The sequence below is a fragment of the Copidosoma floridanum genome, unplaced genomic scaffold, assembly GCF_036245765.1.
Source record: "Copidosoma floridanum isolate Cflo_tuat_1 unplaced genomic scaffold, Cflo_Japanese_pri ptg000005l, whole genome shotgun sequence".
NCBI lineage: Eukaryota > Metazoa > Arthropoda > Insecta > Hymenoptera > Encyrtidae > Copidosoma > Copidosoma floridanum.
In genome coordinates, this window is record NW_028321882.1 from 13,051,474 (window position 1) to 13,069,507 (window position 18,034).

The 18,034-nt window shown below is 29.8% G+C and overlaps 1 protein-coding gene across 1 annotated transcript in view; it reads right to left on the minus strand.

The window, feature by feature from the left end:
• phr6-4 ((6-4)-photolyase) overlaps positions 1-11,490 on the minus strand; it is an 880,148-nt gene extending 868,658 nt beyond the window's left edge. The window contains exons 1-2 of the mRNA XM_089598123.1: positions 11,186-11,490; positions 7,154-7,156 (exon numbers count right to left, since the gene is read on the minus strand). Coding sequence (XP_089454249.1) covers positions 7,154-7,156; positions 11,186-11,490 — 308 coding nt within the window. The remainder of the gene's footprint in view (positions 1-7,153; positions 7,157-11,185) is intronic.
• Positions 11,491-18,034: the final 6,544 nt, after the last annotated feature.

Here is an 18,034-nt window from a genome sequence, read left to right on the forward strand (position 1 = left end):
CCCTTAATTAAGAACGCGACATATCTTTTTAGCAAAGATGGCAAGCTTCTTTTGGATCCCGAAAAGAAAATACGTGTTAATATAAACCAAAAAATATGCTGTCAGCTTGCTAATGTCCAAGAATTAGAATTCTTAGATAAATTGCAAGTGTATGCCAATAAGTGGTTTCTTTTATCAGTATTTCACTTAAGCAAATTTGACCGAACATTTTAACTATCTCATTTTGTGTAATAATGATGTTTAGAGTGCTTTACTTGAATATGGCGTTCTCCCCAACAAACAGAGCCTTGTTATTTGGAATAAAAAAGCCGCCACAAATAACCTTGTTTTCATTAAAAAATATTAAAGTTTGAAAATCATAAATAAAAAAGTTTCTTAATTGCCAAAACAACTTTATCGCAACCATATAGGTCTCGTTTTCTAGCACCAAAGACCGTATACAACTTGATTGTTATCTTTAAGGTTCTCAGTTGCAAAATACAAAACCGAACCTTGATTAATGTCTAATGGCATTTATTTATATTCAATGTAAATAACTTGATATCTTAAAACATTTATCGTAGTTATCCAAATATAATTTGGTATTAGTAAGGGTTGGTAATTCATAAAAGCACATATCTTTAGGAGTTTACAAAATTATTAAACTAAATTGTAATTTTTAACACTTATCTCGGTATTAGTTGCAGTTATTTGTGATAATAATAACAAATTTATCTAACCTTATGTGTACATGGTTTAAAAGTTAGAGTAAGTAAATAGGTTGAAACTGATAATGCTGATACATACTTTGATCTATAAGACCCATCCACACTGGAATAACAATGTGCTGTATTTCTTTAAAAAAGTTAGCGTCAAAATACTTTTTTTAGATCATTTTTAAAAGTAATTATATTATAAAAATAACTTAGTCGTGGAAACGACAATATGGTTAGTACATAGGTTCAATGATTCGTTACCACAGACGGTATACAAATTAGTTCAGTCATGTTGATTTTCTTAGGTGCAAAACAACGCCAAATCAAACGTTAGATGGCTCAAATATCGAAACAAGGTGATTTTTTTAATTTTGGTCTTATCTTGTTGAACTTATATTGACTGTTGAAACAAATTTTTTTTGCTGAGCAAAATATTAAAACTTTAATAATTACTAGATCTATGGTTTAAAAGTTGAACGAAACGAATAGTCAAAACTGTTAAAGCTGATTTATTTGTTAATCTATAAGACCTGAATATGATTTATTGACATCGCCCTGTCTTTTTTAGAAAAATATTGCGTTAAAATGCTTTCTTGTGATTTAATGAGTTAAGTACGTCAAGATTTTCACTTAAAAAAAAAGCTTTAGCTTTCAAATTATTAAATATCAGAGGACTCAGGTAAATTGAAAGTATATGCTTATAAGTAGTTACACTTATCAGAATTTCAAGTAAGCTGATTTTAAAGAACATTTTAAACATCTAATTTTATATAACATCGATTTTTTAAATGTTCTAATCAATTTATCGTTTTTCCCAACTAACTGTACCATTTTGTCTAAGATAAAACAGAAGTATGAATTACGTCGTCTTTTATTTAGAAAATTGTTGTTTTAAAATCATAAATAAAAGAATTACTTAATCACCAACACAACGTTATCGTTACCATATAGGTCTAGTTTGCTAGCACAAAGGACCGAATACAATAAAATTCTTTAATTTTAAATGCCTCAATTTTTAACCATGACACCGAACCTAGGTAAACGACTGATAGCATTTATTTTAATACACTTTCAATAATTCTGTTATCTTTGAACGTTAATCGTATGAATTCAATTTTAAATTTCTTTAAGGATAAGGAAGTATAATATTGAAGTTTATGATTATAAAGGAGTTTTAGTGATTCTTTAACTATGTAAAAATTTTTCACTCTTATGCCATCGGTGAATTGCATTTTTTTTCTATTTGAAGCTCACAACTTTATTAAAACTAATATTTACATGGTTTAAAAGAAAAAGTTACTAAATAGGAAAAAACCGATGCTGTTGTACATACTTTAATCTATAAGACCCAGTCACGCTCGATTACCAATGTGTCGTTTTTCTTTGATAAAGTTGACGTTAAAATACTTCTTTTAGGTCTTTAAGATAAAGTAATTGTTAATATCTATTAGGAAAAAGAATTAAATATCTTAAATCAGACTTTTAAAAAACGTAGTGAAATAGCAAGTGTGTGCTTATTACATGTAACTTTCATCTGGATTTGAGATCCAGAGTTTAAAAGACATTCTAGTATATTATTGCGTATAAAAAATAGTCCTGGAATTCCTGAATCATATTTTGTTGTTCTACACAATCAACACTCTTTGTTTTAATTTCAAACAGTTACCACAGAGATCTTACTTTTTATCGAAGACAATTTCATTACTTTTATAATAATTTGACTAAAAATTATTAACTTGTCATAACAATACCACGGTGATTAAAAGGGTTTAGTTTTTTTTTTTTTACCACAGACAGTAAACAACCTAATAGAATTTTATTTTAACGTCTAAGTGGCAAAGGAACTGTTTACTAGATTAAATGTAAGATGACTTTAATTTCACTACAATGTGATATTCTCTATTTTGTTCTTAAATTAAACGTTGTGATTTATATTTTTGTTTGTTATAAGAAGTTTAAAAATAAACGAAAACCTTTTTATTGTAAAGGAGTTGTAGTTTTTATTTAACTTTTGCAGTATTGTTTAAACATATGCTAGCCGTAAAACTGCATTAATCTGCTGAGCAGAATATTAAAACTTCATCGATCCTAATATCTAAGTGGTTTGAAGGTAAAAAGAGACAACCCAATCAAAACTTTAAAGCTAGTTTATACGTTGATCTATAAGACTTGAATAGAAATGATTAACGACGCGCAGTCTCTTTTAAGCGAAGTTAGCGTTAAAATGTTTTTATTGGATCTCATAAGTTAAGTACGTTCCAAAATTTACCAAAAAAAAATGCTGTCAGCGGTCTCATTTTAAGTATCAGAAGACTAAGGTGAATTGCAAGCGTATGCTCATGAGTAGTTATTTTTATTAGAATTGCAAGTAAGCAAATTAGAAAGAACATTTTAAGCATCTTATTTCGTGTAATAATGTTCCTTAGAAAGCTGTACTCAAATATTGCGTTTTTCCTGACAAACTTTAATCTTTTATTTAAGATAAAACAGAAGCCACAAATAGCGTCAATTTTACTTAAGAAAATTGTAGTTTACAAATCATAAATTAAAAAATTACTAAATGGCCAAAACAACTTCATCGCCCCTATATAGGTCTGGTTTCTTAGCACAAAAGACCATGTACAACATAATTTTTTAACTTTTAATGCTTTAGTTGCAAAATATAACATCAAACCTAGTTAATTGTCTAATGGCTTTCATTATAAATGACTTTTAAGCTTTCAACGTCAATTGTAGTTTTCCAATTATTAATTAGTATTAGTAAGCGTTGGGATTATATAAAAGTTTATAACTGAAAGGAGCTGTAGTAATTCTTTAACTAAATTATAATTGTCTGCACTTATGCCGGCAGTAAATTGTATTTAATTTGTGCTAAAGATCACAAATTCATTTAACCTAATGTGTACATAGTTTAAAGTTAAAAGTAAATAAATGGGTCGAAACTAATAATGTTGATACATACGTTAATTCATAAGACCCAGTCACACTAGATTGATAATGTGGCACATTTTTTTAATAAACTTTGCGTTCAATAACGCAAACAACAAACATTTTATTTTTTAAGTTTAAACAGTCACCACGAAGAATTTAGTTTTTATTAAACAAAATAGTGTCTGTTTTTTGATTAATTAACTATAATCTACTTACTTGTCAAAACAACAACATAGTTACCACATAGGTTCAGTTATTTGTGACCACAGACCGTATACAACTTAGTCAAATCATGTTTATTGCCTTAGTTGCAAAACATCCGTACACTCGTTAGAATGTCACTTAGCTTTAATATTAATACAATGTGTTTTTTTTTATTTTAGTCTCATTTAATATTTTGTAATTTACAAGTTTCTTGGTTATTGGAAGTGTCATAATTATTTAAAAGCTTTTATTGTAAGGGTTGTGTAGTATTTATTTATATTAAGTACATTGTTTAGGCTTATGCAGACCGTAAAACAACATTTTTCAGCTGAGCAAAAAATAATAAATCTTTTAATTATAATATTGAGGTAGTTTAAAAGTAAAAAAAAACGAATTGGTCAAATCTGTTTAAGTTGATTAATTTGATAATCTATAAAACCTAAATACACTCGATTTACCACGTGACATATCTTTTTAGCAAAGTCGGCGAGCTTATTGTGGATCCCAAGAAGAAAAAACGTTTTAATATACACTTTTAAAAAATGCTGTCAGCTTTCTTGTGTTTAAGATTTAGAATACATTAGTAAATTGCAAGTGTATACTAATAAGTAGTTACTTTTATCTGAATTCCGAATAAGCAAATTGAAAAGAACATTTCAACTATCTTATTTCGTGTAACATTGATCCTTAGAATGCTCTATTTAATTATTTGTCTTTCCCAAAAAACAGTACTCTCTTATTCGAGATCAAAGAGTAACTTTTTATAACGTCGTTTTTATTTAAGAAAATTATAGTTTCAAAATCATTAGTAAAAAAATCACTCAATTACAAAAACATCGTTATCGTCACCATATACGTATAGGTTTTTAGCACAAAAGACCGTATACAACATAATTCTTATTTTTTCAATGCCTTATTTGCAATACATAACACCGAACCTAGTAAAATGTCCAATAAATTTTATTTTGATACAATATAAATAACTTTTTCATCTTTTAACACTCATTATAGTATTTCATATTTAAATTGGTATATGGGATTGTTGGTATGATATGAAAAGTTTTATTATAAAGGAGTTGTAGTGATTGTTTAACTAAGTTCTAATTTTCTACACTTATGCCAGCGGTAAGTTGCATTTTTTTTCTGCTGAAGATCATAACCTTATCAAACCTTATATGTACATGGTTCAAAAGAAAATGTAAATGAATGGGTTAAAACTAATGATGTTGATACATTCGTTGATCTAGTCGTTTGCGTCAAAATACTCAATTCATGCCTTTTGAGTTTAAGACATGTTTAAATCTATTAAAAAAATTTTATTGGATGTCTAATATCTTATTGCTATATTACTTGGTCAAATAGCAAGTGTATTGTCATAAAAAGTATTTTTAATTAGGGTTGTACATGAGCAAAGTTGAACAAAGTATCAGTCAACTTATTGCGTATTAATGATAATCTGTTAATTCTTCCACTCAATTTTATGTTTTTTCAATCAAACCGTACATTCTGATTTACGCTTAAACAGTTTTCACCGAGAACGTAGTTTTTAAGTTTTCGAATTAAAAAGCTTTTAATTGTAAAGAAGTTGTAGTAATTCTTTACTAAAAAATAATTGTCTACAGAAATGTTGACCGTAGACTGCATTTCATATTTGTACATTAAATTAAAACCTAATAATTTTTTAATATTGACATGTTTCACAAGTTACAGCAAATAAATTGGTCAAAACTATTAAAATTCACTTATTCATTGACCTATAATACCTGTATACACTTGATTGACAACGTGCCGCATTTTTTCAACCAAAGTTATCGTTGAAATACTTATCTTAGATCTTTTTGGTTATGTACTTGTTAATATTTACTTAATAAAATACTATTAGCTTTGTAATGTGTAAGTTTCTGAGGATTTGGTTTAATTTCAAGGGTACGCTAACAAGTGATTACATTTATTTGGATTCCATATATGCAAATTAAAAAAAAATTTCAGTCATCCTATCTGGTATTTATAATAATTCTAACAATCCTATATCTAAATATTGTGTTACTCCAGAGAAACAGTACCCTGTTTTTATAGTAATAATTAAAAAATTACTCAATCGTCCAAATAACGTTATTATCACCATATAGGTTTAGTACCCTAGCACTGAAGACCGTATAAAACATGATTTTATAACTTTAAATACCTAGGTTGCAAAATATGACATCATGCTGAGTTGAAAGTCTGATGGCTCTTATTTTTATACAATTTGATTATCTTTGTTGTCTTTTCATGTAAATCGTTGTAATCCAAATACGATTCGGCATTGAGAAGTGGAAGTATTGTAAAAAATGATTTTTATTGTAAAGAAGTTTTATAAATTTTTTTACTTAAGGTGGTTCTTTACCCATACATAGCACTTCATTTGTAATGATGGATAAGGAAGGTGTTTGACATTTATTAGCAAAGAAGTTTATTCCATACAGTAAAGGAGTATTTTAGGTGTAAAAAAGGATTGATTTTCTTAATTTTGCATACTGCATTTTCAGATAATGTTAACTATAGAGATGGACTCAATAAATTTGAACAAATTTTTTTGTTTTACATCTGATTTTGATTTTTCAAAGTTTGTTCTGATCCTTGAATGATTTCAAATAAAGTTAACGAAAAAATTTTTTAGAATATTTTACATGTAAAAACTTATGTTCTATTGTTTATAAATAATCGTGTCAAACGTATAAGCAGCAGTCCTTAACTTTTTAAACATGAATAATTTTAAAAAACTTCTTCGGTAACTTTATTTGAAATCTTTCAAGAAACAGAACAAGCTCTGAAAAATTAGAATTGGGTAGAAAACAAAAAAATTTGTTCAGATTTATTAAGTTCACATTTATAGTTAACATTATCTGAACACGTAATAAGCAAAATTGAAAAAAAAAATTTTTTAACACCTAAAATACTCCTTTTTGTATAATCACCATAAATGCGTTAAAAGCAGGAAAGTTTGACATATAAGTATAGTTATAAGACTCTCGGAACCAGTTATGACATATTGCCATAACTCTCTAGTTGTACCTAATGTCCCAAACTGCCAAAAATAATTTTTATGCGGTCTTAACCTTATAGATAGGTTCGCTAATCGTATCTATAATCATCTATAGTACTTTCAAGCCTATCTATAAATAGTGGTCATAACAAGTCTATCGCATATATATATATATATATATATATATATATATATATATATATATATATATATATATTTGATGAACATATCTTTCAAGGAAATTCGTATTTGCTTCTTATTTTCGAGAATTTAATTTTTGCGATTTATTGTTAATCACAATCTCTTTTTTGTTTTTATTTTTTATCTCACTTTTTACATCAACAGTTTAATAAACTTTGCTTAAAATACTTTCATTTTATACATACTTAAATTTTATTTTGCTTCATTAACCAGACTTGGTTTCTAACTTATCTATTAAGCAAATTTTTTTTATTTTATCTTCGATTACTTTAACGTATCTAGCTACGAAAACTTAATTATTTACTGGTACTCTATAAGCATAAATAATCAAAATATCTAACTAATATTCCTAACTTAACTTAACCATCCCATTTGATTGCACTTTTAACCTTTGGTTTACGAACAAATACCCTACTTCCATTAATTTTCAAATGTCTTAGGTTAGGCTTGATATTAAAAAATAATTGATATGGTGATTTCTTTTGAATTGTATGTATAACTGTTCGATTTTTTCAATAAGCTACTGTTTTTACTACTAAGGGCAAAAATTTCAAACTTGTATTTGGTTCTTTTATCAAACACTTATCCATATCTGTTGCCAATCTGTCATGTTTTTCCGTGGAACCATTAAGTTATTGATAATTGCTCCATACCTTTGAATTTAATAAGATTTAAAATATTTTTGATTATATTTTTTTTCATTGTTGCATTGTACCCTTGTAATACTTTTGCTAAATTTATTTTCGACTAAACTAACGTCATCATTAAAGGATTCCATTGTTTCTGTTTTATTTTTTATATTATCAATTTTTGCACATTTGCTGTATTTATCTATGAATGTGAGAAAATGTTTGTCTCCATTATTACTACTCGTATTATGTGGTCCTTTTGAATCAGTAGAGATAAGTTCTGTGGCTTTTTTTACAGTTTTTAGATCATTTATTTATATTCCATTTTCTAATACGATTCAGGCATTTTATTTCAATATTTTCTTATTTGTCTGACACATTATCGTCTGATCGAGAAGGGCTTAAAGACAGACAAGAATAAGCACGTTCATCACGTTTGCCAGTAAAGAAGTACGGTTTAAATATGTTGTTGTTACTTTACACATTCTAACTTTCTTTCTCGTTTTGGAATACAAAAGCTTAGTGCAAACGAATGACAGCAGAATAAAAGACTCTGAATTATCAGAAACTAGCAGCCCCCCGTCTCGGCTTCGCCCGAGACTTACTAAATAAAACACCGTAGTGTGTTGACATGTAATGTGAAACGTTTTGAGTTAGAAATTTTACACAAATTCCTGATACATCTCAGAACAAAAGTCTTCTTATTAAAAACAAATTTTTTCGGAATCCATATAGTTTATTTAGTCAAATAATAAGGTGTAAGAATTCAAAAAAATAATTATGCTAAAGAAAACCGTGCGTTCTTTGTGCCATAAAATAATCGGTGGCCATAAAAAACCGTTGATTTACAGTTTCTCCCGTGTAATTTACGAAAAGGGCTTTTTTTTAAAGCTGTTGAGATTTTAAACTCCCAAAAAATTTATATTAAAAAAAATTTTTTTCTCATATCTCACAACTTTGCTACCAGAGCAACAAAGTCCTGGACCTTAAACCCTACATTTTTTTTGCCACAAAGACACAAATACATTTTTTTCTTATTTAAAAATCTAAAGTATGATCTTCAAAGATTTTAGAGATTGCTGTGAGGGTACAATAAAAAGCTGATCTCTTACGTAATGGACTCTTTATTTGTCGATTTTAACGCTGCTGTTTCAATCTCGATAAATTTTCTGTGTCAGTTTCTTGACGCCTAAGTAAAATTGTATTTATAAGATACGTTTGAAGTTTTTCTTCTAATTCACCCTCTTGCAACTTTTGGCATGCTTAAAATTTTTGTGACCCCTAAAGGCTACTTTCTGCCAACTTTTTTAAGTTCTAATATATTTGTTGGCAAGGTAGTTCGACGTCTGATGGCCCTAAAAAGACCGGTGAGCTTCTTAAGTTAACTTTTTCTTGACTGCAGTTAACAGCAATTGTGACTGCCTGGATATCTCAGGGTGATCTTATCTGGCCTGCTGTTAAAAACCCAGACTGATCATGACAAAAATTACAAAGTTCGAAGCTTTAGGGCTAGTTCGAGTGCTTTTTCCCAACGTCTCCTGGTTTACCGTTAAAGACGTTGGTGTCTTAAGCACCTTTTTTATTTGCAGATTTAGTTGTTTTGGTGATCTTAGATGGGGAGATTGGTTAGTGATACTTGTCCAGTAAAGGCTGTCCCGTTGGCTCAAGTTTTTTTTACTTCATAGCTGTTATAGATTTGCCCAGCGCAGACCTTGGAGAGGATCAGTGATTCCTGGTTGAATGCTTAGAGTCAGTTGGGTGATACATATAGGGTCGTCGGTCACTGGGTTTTCCAGCCTTGCGAAGAACAACTCCACAGGTGACGTCTGCCAGTGAATGGCTGACTTTGTTTAAAAGTGCCCGTCTTTAGTTTATATAGTCTTTTAGTCGACGAATTGCTTTTGGAAATGGTTGTAAAAATGTATTTGTTGGCAAGGTAGCTTAAACTTAGGTGGCCCCTAAAAAGAACCGATGAAATTGATGGTTAAGTAGGAAACGTAAATACTTATAATGGCTTTAAAAAGCGCCAGTGGTGAAACTTGCAGGCCATTCTTTATTATTATTCCTGCTGATGAAGAGCTGGCTACGGGTAGCTTGATTCTTACCCTAGGAGCCTCGATGTATGGAGACTATGATGGAGGGAGGTACGCCGCTGACCAAAGAATATCTCGTCTTTGGGTCGTTCTCTAGATAACCAACCGCTCATCGTTAGACGGGAACATGTGGGTGAGCGCGTTGGGGACGCGACAACTAAGAAGGTAGCCGTTGTGGCTGCCTGTGCTCCTTAGAACTCTTTTTCCTGGCTGACATTTGTAGCCAAAAATTTTTTATCTGCACCAGGTGGGATGGTGGGACTGCCACACAACTCTGAAGAGATGGTGCAGATTGTTCTCTGGCTAGATATGTCTCCTGGTATTTTGCGAGAGACGTCATCGGTTGGAATGAATTTTTTTTTGATCGCACTCGTCGAGATTAAGGGTGAATAAAAACCTAGGTCCCTTTACCCTTACAGAAGAGTGTCGTCCGTAACCAGGATATCCAGCTGCAAGACTATCATAAGCATTTTCTATGCAGTTTGTTGAACTGCCAAAGTTTAACTGAACTAAAGTGAAAAGCTGGCGTATTTTTGCAAAACTTTGAGTTTATTCATTGCTATTGTTATCAAATTTTTTAAGATAAAAACTATACTTAAACCGTCTAGGAAGTACCATGAATAAGTGTGCAAAATTTCAGCAAAATCGGTTGAGTAGTTTTCGCGGTTAGCGATTACAATGGTTTTAGCGACTTTGCTTTATATATTAGTTTAGCTGTTTTTATTGAGAGGTCTATTATAAAGCTCTATTTTGAACTTAGAAATCAGAGCCTAAGTGTTTGATGCTTTGTTACTTCAATTTCTAAACATTTAAGGTAAGAATTTTTTTTCTGTATTATTTTTCTCACTTTTTGCTCCTTTTTTTTTAAAAAAAATTAAATGTTTTTTAGGTAGAATTTCTGGATGGTAAAAGCTTTATCTAAGTGTTATATGGATTACTTTTATTATATAAGAAAAAGTAATAAATTAGAGTTTTCTTTAAACTTCTTCGAAAATAGAAGAAAAAGTTGTTCCATACACTCAACAGTAATTTTAATCTAAAATTTTTTTTGTCTGTTTCAACGTATAGTGTATTTTAAAAATTTTATGTTACTTAGCACTGTTGTTTTGGGATGCTGAATTTAGTAAAAAAGGTTCAGAAAAGAGTTTAAATACTTTTTAAATTTAGTTGACCTAAGGGAAAACAAAATTTTTATTGTAAGCATTTTGTGAATAACCACAGTTCTAAAAAAATAATTTGCAACTAGTACGTAGTTAGTTGCTCCTTATTTAATTATGTATATTTATGGTTAAAAAAAGCAACGAATATAAAAATTAAAAAAATTTTCTGCAATAAACGTAAGACATTAATTTTTTCGTTTTCAACACGTTTTTGATCAAGAAACAAAGTAAAGAGATCAGAACTTACCTCCATTTATTAATGCTGACATTGGTGCTACCAGCAAACCATGGATCAAGTACGAAAATACACCTGAAAGTTGTTGCACCAGCTAGTCCATCTCTTAATGAAGGATTGTCATGGATCCTAAGTCCTTTCCTAAACCAATGGACTGTATGCTTCTTACCATCACCTTGAACAGCAATACCATCAGTCCATGTATCTTTGGTTTTCGATATTGTAAAAAAATCATGATACTGCTGTTCCTGATGGCGTTGATGGTGATAATGGTTATAATGACTGTCTCCAGTCTTACAACTTAGACTTGTGTTCATAATTTCTTGTTTTCAGTACTTGTACAGTTACTAGTTCCTTTGAGCCATAGACTTTTAAGATGAAACTTACAAAGACGTTTCACAAAATATACTACTGCTAAAATCAAATGAGTAAATAATTGTTGTTTTTATGAATTTATGTATATTTGTTACGTTCTAAGAATAACTCTAAATAAGAACTTGTATCTATGCCATAAATGTTTTTTAAATAAATTTTTGTTCCAAGCTAATAAATTTAACTTTATGCACTTTCTTTTTTTGACAAATAATTACCCATGATATACGACTACTGAAATTGATGATCTAAGTAAGCAGTAATACCTTTTATAGAAAGTTACATAGTTTTTGCTACATTTAATTTTACATTACAATTGAAGATGAAAAATGAAGTGTTAAGATACTGAAAGAGTCTTTCTTTGCTTGAAACTAAGTATTCAGTGGAGTCATATAAATACTTTTTCTGTATAATAACTGTTAGAAAACAATTTGAAATAAAAGATAATGTTTTTAAATACTAATTGTATTTAACGTATTAAACTTAGTAGTACTGTGAATTCATCAAATATCAAAGATTAATTGCATAAACAGCCACGAAAATTAAAAAGGTTTGTCAGAAAATTTGTTGACATGCAAGCTACGGATAAACATTTTACATCAATATTTAGCTTGAAGCATCTGTTAACAGGACTGCCTTATAAACTTTATACTTATTTTGCTAGACAAATTTTTCATGTAGAACATTTTTTCTACCCACTTCATTTATATGCGTAGTGACAAAAAGTAAGCATAAGTTTTAAATTATATATTTGAAAAAAACCAACATTTAGTTAAGCAGAACATAATACAATCCGCCAATACTTCAGAATCACAAAATTTTTTAATATTGACAGTGGTTGTCATGTAGAGATGCTACAACACTTATCAGAGAAAACTACTCTAGTATAGCCATCAAGGGCTTTTCGAATATTCTTAATAGTAGGACCGTTATAATCTGCACATCCTCCTTTTTCAATGTTCTTACAGCCAAACAAGGTTTGTACAAGATATTATGTAGACAAATAATGCACTTGAATTTGACGTTTACATACTACATAAATCTGGTCCATGTAAAGGATAAAAAGATCTTAATAGATACACAGCTCAAGAAAATTACCAGCTGGATCTTTAGGCCTATCTGTGGGTGGCCATCATATCTACTATAACACAGTTATAATCTTTCTGTACCAGCAGTATCGTGTCACATAGCCTACTAGGTTTTCTACATAATCTTGTTTATCTAAGAATGAAGTTCAAAATATGGACAATCATCTTTAAATTCTTCTGAATTAGATTAAACAAGGAGATCGTGTGCTAGACATAAAACTAAAAGAACAGTCAATTTGTGAAGATATATTAGCACAACTGCTAAACCTTTTAAGGGCCAGTATTTCAAGATGCCTTTTGCCCTTAGGAAAGTAGTATAATAATACCCTATAGTAATGATTAGTCATACACTAAGTGTCCATCACACGTTCTGCCAATATATTGGCTTTCCAGCCTGCATGGAAATTACTCGTCAGTGTTAAAAATTATGAATTCTAAAAAACTTATTTTTTCAAATGCAGATATCCGTTTTCAAGGTATTTTTCAATTCTAATTCTGAATTTTATGTCAAAATTATAAGGAATTCAAAGGCAGTTCCTAAAATGGGATAAAAACTAAAAGCTACCTTTAAAAAAAGTATAAAGTTATGCAAGTTTGAGGTTATTGTCTCTGAAGGTATTTATAATCAATTATAAAAAATTAATTGCAAATATTAAATATAATTTATTATAATATAAATTAAAAATAACAACACCTTTAAGGCAAGAACGAATTCTGTTTTTTCAATTTAAGTTAAGAAATTTTTAATATCATCTTAGGCATATGAAAGCAGTAAAATCTAAAATAAATAGAGAATTTTAAAGATAAATCAAATTAAAATATTTCAGTATATAACAAAATAACTATCACATAATTTATTTTTTATGGAAAAAACTTTCTGAAAAAATTTCATAATTTTTTGTAGTGTATAATATTTTTTTGTTGATTCAAGTAATTGTAACCTGACAATATAATCAGGCTGTTCCGTAGTTATTCGCCTATCACAGTCTTGGTAACGAATTACATGATTGTGTTGATTCTGACACCAGCGTTGATATGACTCGTTCGTAACGACCACATAAACTTCGCAACGTACTGCGCGTCCACAGCCTACTGTGACTAGGGCATCAAGAAATGCTACTACAGCGCCACTGTGTGTGTTTAACAATGACCAGGGAATCAAGAAAATTTATCGATGTGATGCTTATCATTAAAATTATTGTATATTTTTCTGAGATGAGATGAGATGAGATCTGATATATTGATTGTTTCAGTACCTTGAATTTATTATTATCATAATGTACACACCCACATATATATATATATATATATATATATATATATATATATATATATATATATTTAAATAAAGTAAATATTCTAAGCGCGACTAACTTCACATCGAAGTGAACACTAGCTCGATATATACTACTAAAGCTCGTCCGCGGCTCACTTAAGAGTCAGAACTTTTTGGTCTGAACGTAAAATTTCTTAAAATGAAATCAGCACTTTTCAAGAACATTCATATGATAAAACAATTAAAAAAGCTTTTCTGGTCGAGATTTTTTTTCAAATCATAGTTTAGAATCAGAAAAGCCGAATAACATCGTACTTCTACATATATGATGATGTTAAATAATTTTTTTACCATTTCGAAAATTCAAAATGCGAATTTGAGCGTATGTAGTGTCGCGGTGCACCGTCTGCTACTTAAACTTGCATGTGGCGCTACCGCGCCACTTGATATTTTTTGTTAGAAAATTGAATAATTTAAAGTGTGTCAGTGAAAATGTATGTTTTTAATGTATTTTTCGTCACTGACTTTAAATTTGGTGGTGAAAATATTATAAACCACAAAATAACCCCTAAAATGGTCCAAAAACTATCCTTTTTGTTATAAAATCAAATGATTTTAAGAGTATGAGTAAAGATGTATGTTTTCAATAAATTTTCGGATGCTGACTTCGAATTTTCTAGCAGAAATATAATAAACACAATATCAACTCCTAGAATAAAGTTAAAACTACCCTTTTCGTTAGAAAATTTAATAATTTTTAATGTACTAGTATAGATGTATGTTTTCAATGTTTCTTTATGCTAACTTTAAATTCTATGGCGAAAATATTATGAGCCCTAAAACAATTTCTAATATGGGGTAAAACAACCCTTTTTGTTAGAAAATCAAATGATCTTTAATGTAGTAGTGCAGATATACGTTTTCTATGTATATTTCGATGCTGATTCTCAATTTTATGTCAAAATTACAAGGAATCCAAAAGCAACCTTTTAAATAGGGTAAAAGCTACCCTATTTTATCGGAAAATTAGATAATTTCAAATGTTTTAGTAAAGATATATGTTTTCGATGTTTTGTTTATGCTGACTTTGAATTCAGTGGCAAAAATATTCATAAACCCTAAAGCAACCCCTAAAATATGATAAAAACTACCGTTTTTGTTAGAAAAGCAAATGATTCTAAATATATTAGTAAAGATACATGTTTTCAATAAGTTTTTTGACGCTGACTTTGAACTGTGTAGTGAAAATATAGTAAACAATAAAACAATCCCTAGAATGGGGTTGAAACTATCCTTTTCGTTAGAAAATCAAATAATTTTTGAACTATAAGTAAAAATGCATTTTTTCAACGTACTTTTTGAAGCTGACTTTGAATTTTGTGGCGAAAATATAAGGAGCACTGTAACAACTCCTGATATAAAGTTAAAACTAACCTTTTTGTTGTAAAATTAAATGATTTTTAATGTGTCCGTTAAGATACATGTTTTTGATGTTTTTTTATGCCAACTTTGAATTCAGTGCCGAAATTATTAGAAACCCTAAAACAACCCTTAAAATAGGTTTAAAACGACCCGTTTTGTTATCTTCAATGTTTTAGTAAAGATATATGTTTTGAATGTTTTTTTCGAGGCTTACTTCAAATTTGGTGGTGAAAATGTTATAAGCCCTAAAGTAAACTCTATAATGGGGTTAAAACAACTCTTTTTGTTTAAAAACTAAATGACTTTTTATGTACTAGTGGAGACACATGCTTAATATGTATTCCAAATTATTCTTAATTATATCTTTTTACATGTTTATGCAATCAGAACGATGTTTTTTAAAAAAAGCTTACGCTTAAAATAAGGGAGGGGGTTAGAGAGGTTGGAGGTGTTGAGGGATTGTGAACTATTCCATACTACATTTATAGTAATATTTAAAATTTTCTGTAACAGAAATTTATGTTTAATTATATCTTTACTTAAATAAACTAAAGTAGTATTAAAAAAAAGTTTATAATAGAAAGTTATGGGATAAGGGGTAAATTTAAACAGTTAGAAAGTGGTAAATTTACATAATATTATATTAAAACACGTAGAAATATCAAAAACATAAATAACTTTAACAAAAATTAAAGAATTTTATATTATGTGCCAATATATTCGTTTTCCGGCCCTCTTAACGTAAACTCTTAAAAGCTTAAAAGAGACTGATAAGTGCTTTAAAAATTATTATCTCGATCTTATAAAACAACTTATCTGTCATTAGTACAAGTATTATCACACCATCGTTAATCAGCTTATCTGATCACCAGAAGCAGTAAATATACTAAATTATTTATCAACCATGGTCATCAAATCTCTTGTCTACAGCTGGATAACCATGTATGAAACTTAGCTTACCATCACCACTGATCAAGTAATTCAGTTAGAGTCTGCTTTATTTACGAGTCTCACTAAGCTCCTGAACATCTCTAGAGCACAAACATTCTTTACAATCCGCCGTTCAATGGAATCATGTTGCACACTTATCAGATCATAAGGGCTGTTCTCATGTTTCTAACTCACTGACCTTTAATGAGAAGCCAGAAACTTTACCTTATTAATAAAAGTCTACGAGCCCTTAAACATATACCGGTAACGCGTTTTTTTTCTACGAGAGTCTTGAGATGTGCTCAAACGTCTTAAAACACGTTGATATCATAGGCAGACTTAAGATTATCTAGCAGATTTACTACTAGACACCACTATCTTTATTAACGTGGTAATGCAAGCTCATATAAAAACAGCTGACTCATCTTGCGGTGCACACATTTCCAACTTAGAATAAGTGTGACCAACAACCAAAACTTTTTGCACAGAGGCAAAGCAACTCTAATTTCTTTAATAGGCATGCTCCAAACTACCAAGTTTTCATTTCAATATTATAATTTCTTTATTTTTCTCTTTGTCTCTTCCTTTTTATAATTAGTAAGTATACGTAATTATCACAAATTTCATAAATATATTACGAAAACGATTGAGCGTTATTATTTTTTTAGTCTTTTATAGTATATTAAATGAGTATAACAGGTTGTAATGCTGTAATTTCTGACTTTTTTGAACTAGGTTTTAATCCATCTTTGTTACTTGACCATATGTCTTGGTGTTAGGTATTGTCTTATGTTTCACTAACTTCATAACTAAGTAAAAAAACTAAAAAATATGTTTAATCATATCGGTTAATTCTTATTTTGGGCTAAATTTTTTGACAAAATTGATTCTGAGTACCTTTTATTAATGATTCTTGGATCTTTTATTAATTATTTAATAAACAGCATAAATTTAAACAAATTTGCTTGACTATGATGAACCTGACGCCCTGCCGTGGTATTAGTATACATATTTTTGACAGTGTCATCTAGGTGACTTGATGTGTGTAGATCTTGAACTGACATTTCAGTATATTTATTATACTAAATTTATTAAGACGCTGCAGCATTCTTATATGAATTGGGCCTTGCTTAAGTTTGTAATGTGGTAGATTGATGCGTCACAAAATCTCCCATACGTCACAAGCAGTGCAGAAAATTTTTTCTAAAACTAAGCCAAGGTACGCTCTAACAAGTCAGATCTGTGCGTACTTATGGGCTGTACTTATGCCTTCAGAAGCACGGGTGGTGTGTGACAGTCGTATTAACTTTTCGCTATCTTAATCGGTGACTATCTGCCACGGAACAAAAAAAGTTACTGCTCAGCACTATATTCTAACGTGAATTGACACGTTAGATTGGGACACAATAGATTGTAAGCATATAGACTTAAACATTCGCGTGCAAGGAAAAAGGCATCAAACTCATAAAGCTCAAGGGTGCGTGCCGTTAGAGTTCAAAGTACTATTTAACTCTGTAAGAGCGTACCATGAGATGCTCTCAGCTTCATATTTTCGTTTAAACAACTTGATGCAGCACCAAGCTCTCAGAGTTCGAAGCACACGGCCAAAGGAGCCCAAAGGCTTGGACTCTCTCGAGACTGTTTTAAAGCTTACGGTTTCACGATAAATATCGGTATTAATATACATACACTGATGCCTCATGTGGCTTGCACAATGTGCAAAAAATGAGAAAGAAGGGATCAAGAGAAAGTGGCATGTATATGTAAAATTCT